At 34.7% G+C, this 3,898-nt stretch overlaps 1 protein-coding gene across 1 annotated transcript; it reads left to right on the plus strand.

Moving 5' to 3' along the window:
* The first annotated feature begins 710 nt into the window (after nt 1-710).
* LOC120080897 (U-box domain-containing protein 19-like) lies at nt 711-3,096 on the plus strand. The gene has a single exon (XM_039035566.1). The coding sequence runs from the start codon at nt 802-804 to the stop codon at nt 2,851-2,853; it is 2,052 nt and encodes a 683-aa protein (XP_038891494.1). The 5' UTR covers nt 711-801; the 3' UTR covers nt 2,854-3,096.
* Nucleotides 3,097-3,898: the final 802 nt, after the last annotated feature.

Raw genomic sequence — 3,898 nt, forward strand, 5'->3', positions numbered from 1 at the left:
AGCCTTTATGTAACGAACAAATAAATTTTACGGCAAATTATTTTCGTTATTAAAAGTTAGATTTTTTGTAGTGAATATTTATATGCTTAATTTTAAAAACAAAAAATAAAAAAGAAAAGGGTTACTAAACCAGAATTAAAAGTTTGTTTTTTCCCAAAATTTTTGAATTCGTGTAGGATAACTGATACATCACTACATCTAACAATATATATATATATTTTGAATAGGTATTGTAATTAAAGTGCAGGGTGGAGGAATCGAACCTCAAACCGTATCAACATTATCTCAATTAAACTACGCTCTTGTTGGCTCTAACAAGATTGCAAAGGGAAATTTCACGAAATTCATTATCTAAAATAATTTTGGGCAATTTGAAGCAATTGTTGTTTCAATAATTTCCACTTCCCCAAAAAAATTATTCTTTATATTAAATGTCGGCGAAACTCACCTGTCAGGAATCCAAGGCCAATTATATTGTGCTACGCGTCGCCATGATATTAATTCAAGTTCAGCTAGTTCCACGAAATTACAGTATCCAATCCCATACGTACACGTGTCCCTTGCAAGTCAAACATCCCTAAAATCAATCTCTATTCGACACGTGTCCACATAAATTTTTTAAGGATAATTTCCTAATAGATTAAAGAAATAGACATTTTCCCGTAAATTATAAATAGTAGTGTTGCCCTAGGTCTAGTGGCGTCTTTGAACTCTTTTGAGAAAAAAAAAAAAAAAAAAAACAAAAAAACAAAAAACAAATCACCAAAATCCAAATATTAGCTTTTCCCATCTGTTGAGTTCATGATTCGAAGATCAAAAGATTTCCAACGCCGGATCATGTCGTTTCCGGCAATACAACCATGCGAATGCACAGCTCCGGCGACGCTACTGACGTCTTTGATCAATCTCAGTCGAACCATTTGTAGTTACAGATACAAATTCTTCGGCAGCAACAAGCGAAACGCCATCAAATCGATTCGCCAAATCGGAATCCTTCTAACATTCTTCGAAGAACTTCAAGATCGGAAATCAGAAGAATTTTCAGATTCCACCGACTTAGTCATGTCAGAGCTCCATTTAATCTTTCAAAAGATTTTGTATCTGTTGGAGGATTGTGCTCTAGAAGGGGCTCGTTTGTTGATGCTCATGAAATCAGAACTCATAGCGAATCGGTTTCGGGTTTTGATCCGATCGGTTGCTTTGGCTTTGGAGATTTTGCCATTGGATTCAATGGATGTTTCACTTGATGTCGTGGAATATGTAGAACTGGTGATCAAACAAGCTCGAAGGGCGAAATTTGGAATTGATCGTGAAGATGAGGACATTCTCAACGAGGTGAATTCAATTCTGTATCTATTTGATTCACGAATTGTTCCGAAGAATAGTCAAATCAAACGTGTTCTTGATTACATTGGGGTTAAATCGTGGAGTTTGTGCAATAAAGAGGTCAGATTCTTGCATTCAGAAATTGAATTTGAATGGTCGAATCAGGATAAAACAGAGATTTCCTTCTTAAGCAACTTAATGGGTCTGATGAACTACTGTCGATGTATGTTATTCGATGTCGTTGATAGCGGCGAAGTGGTTCGATTAGATCAACGTAGCAACGAAATCATCGATTGTCTAAACCCAGATGATTTTCGATGCCCGATTTCGTTGGATTTCATGTTTGATCCTGTGACACTCGCAACAGGGCAGACTTATGATCGCTCTTCGATTCAAAAGTGGTTTCGGGCAGCAAATCTCACCTGCCCCAATACAGGGAAGAGATTGAAGAACAGAGAATTAGTCCCTAATTTAGCTCTCCGTCGGATAATTCGACAATACTGTTCTAAAAATTCTACCCCTTTTCCAGAATCAAACAAACAAAAACCCAACTTGACGAGGACGATTGCTTCTGGTTCTCCCACAGTGGAGAAGATTATTGGGTTTCTAGTGAATTTTTTAGCTAACTTTCTTGAATCAGGAACGCTGGAAGAGAAGAACAGAGCCGCTTTCGAGATCAAATTTCTATCCAAAACGAGCCTTTTTTATCGTTATTGTTTGGTGGAAGTTGGTCTAATTCCAAATTTACTTGAGCTTTTAAGATCTACAGATGCTTTAACGCAGAAGAACGCCATTGCAGCTGTGTCGAATCTCTCGAAGCATTCAAAAAGCAAGAAAGTAATAGCGGAAAACAAAGGACTAGAAGCAATTGTAGATGTTTTAGTGACGGGTTACAGAGTAGAAGCCCGTCAATTTGCTGCTGGTGCTCTGTTTTACATGGCTTCCATTGAAGAATACAGAAAACTCATTGGGGAAATCCCGAATGCGCTTTCGGGTTTATTGAATTTACTCAAAGACAAAGCAGATCGAAGTAAAAAGAATGCAATGGTCGCAATATATGGACTTCTTATGGATTCTGGAAACCACAGGAAAGTGCTTTCCGCTGGAGCAGTTCCATTATTGGTCGATTTAATCGAAACATCTGATAGCGAAATTCTGATTTCAGATTCAATGGAGATTCTTGCAACTCTAGCAGGGAAACCAGAAGGAACGGCAGCGATTTTACGAAGTGGGGCTTTGAATTCAATCGTGGGGTTTCTGAATTCATGTAGCTCAATTGCTGGACGAGAGTACTCTGTTTCTTTATTGGTTGCTCTGTGCATTAATGGCGGATCTGAAGTAATTGGTGTCATTGCAAAGAATCAAAGTGTAATTTCGTCGGTGTACAGTATTGTAAGTGAAGGAACAACTCGAGGGAAGAGGAAGGCGAGTTCTTTGATTAGAGTTCTCCATGAATTCACTGAGTTAGAGTCATCAAACTCCGAGTCAACTCATCTTCTTCAAGATCGAATTGTTCAAGCCTGGTAAATTTGGGAATCGTTTTTAGAATTTCCCAATTAGTTTGATTTATTTTGGGTAAATAGGAAGGATGTGAATAAGTTTCGTTTTTTGTTTTTTGATTTAAATTTTTTTTGGTGTTAGCTCGGGTTTTTGGGAGCTAATAACATTGCAGTGCATTAGCTTCATTATTGTTTTTTGGAAGTATCAATGAAGCTTTGTACATAAACGAACAAGTATTCGTGTTATTCTTTATTCAATTTAAAGGCAATAAAAGCATTTAAATTTTAGTTTTGATTTTGTTTTCTTTTTCTGTAGTATGCCTTTAATATCAAATATAATTCATAAACCTTCACAGCATATAATTTGACGATAAAAAGAGAGAATTTAACATATTGATTGGAAGGAAAAGATCAAAGAGCCCATTGTTCTTCATTGTTTAAAGAATTTTTCTATCATCTTTGTAGTATAATATTAATGATCCAAAGCTTAAATTTGAAAATGAAACCACAAAGGAAAAAGAAATTAATAGATGTGGTATTTATAAGTTTAATTTTAAAAAATTAAAACCATTATCAAATAGAAACTACATTGACTTGAATAATAGATTTAAGGTATATTTGGTTTCAACTTTTCAAGTATGTTGAAAAGTGTATTTTCAATGGTTTTTATAAAAAATGAGAGTAAATAAGTTTTTTAAAAAATATTTTTCTCTTTAGTCAATAAAAAGCTTAACGTTGGGGCTAATTTTTTGTTTTATTTTTATGTTTTAGCAAAGACTCCAAGGTTAATTCATGAAGAAAATGATTGAATGGGCATCTGTCACCTTGAAATATTACACCAAAATTACAAATTTCATCCAAAGCTTTAAAGCTATTTGTTTTTTGTTGAATGACAAATTTAGCCAATTAAATTTGAGAAATTGCCGTATATAAATCAGGTGAGTGGTTTTAAAAAATGTCTAATTTAAATTTTTACTTGAAAAATGTCTACAGTTGGAAGCTTTAGGAAATTCATTAAGTTTAATTACCATTTTCACCCTCAAAACCGTTTGCCCGATGTTTAAAATGACCTG

The sequence above is a fragment of the Benincasa hispida genome, chromosome 7 (assembly GCF_009727055.1).
Source record: "Benincasa hispida cultivar B227 chromosome 7, ASM972705v1, whole genome shotgun sequence".
Classification (NCBI taxonomy): domain Eukaryota; kingdom Viridiplantae; phylum Streptophyta; class Magnoliopsida; order Cucurbitales; family Cucurbitaceae; genus Benincasa; species Benincasa hispida.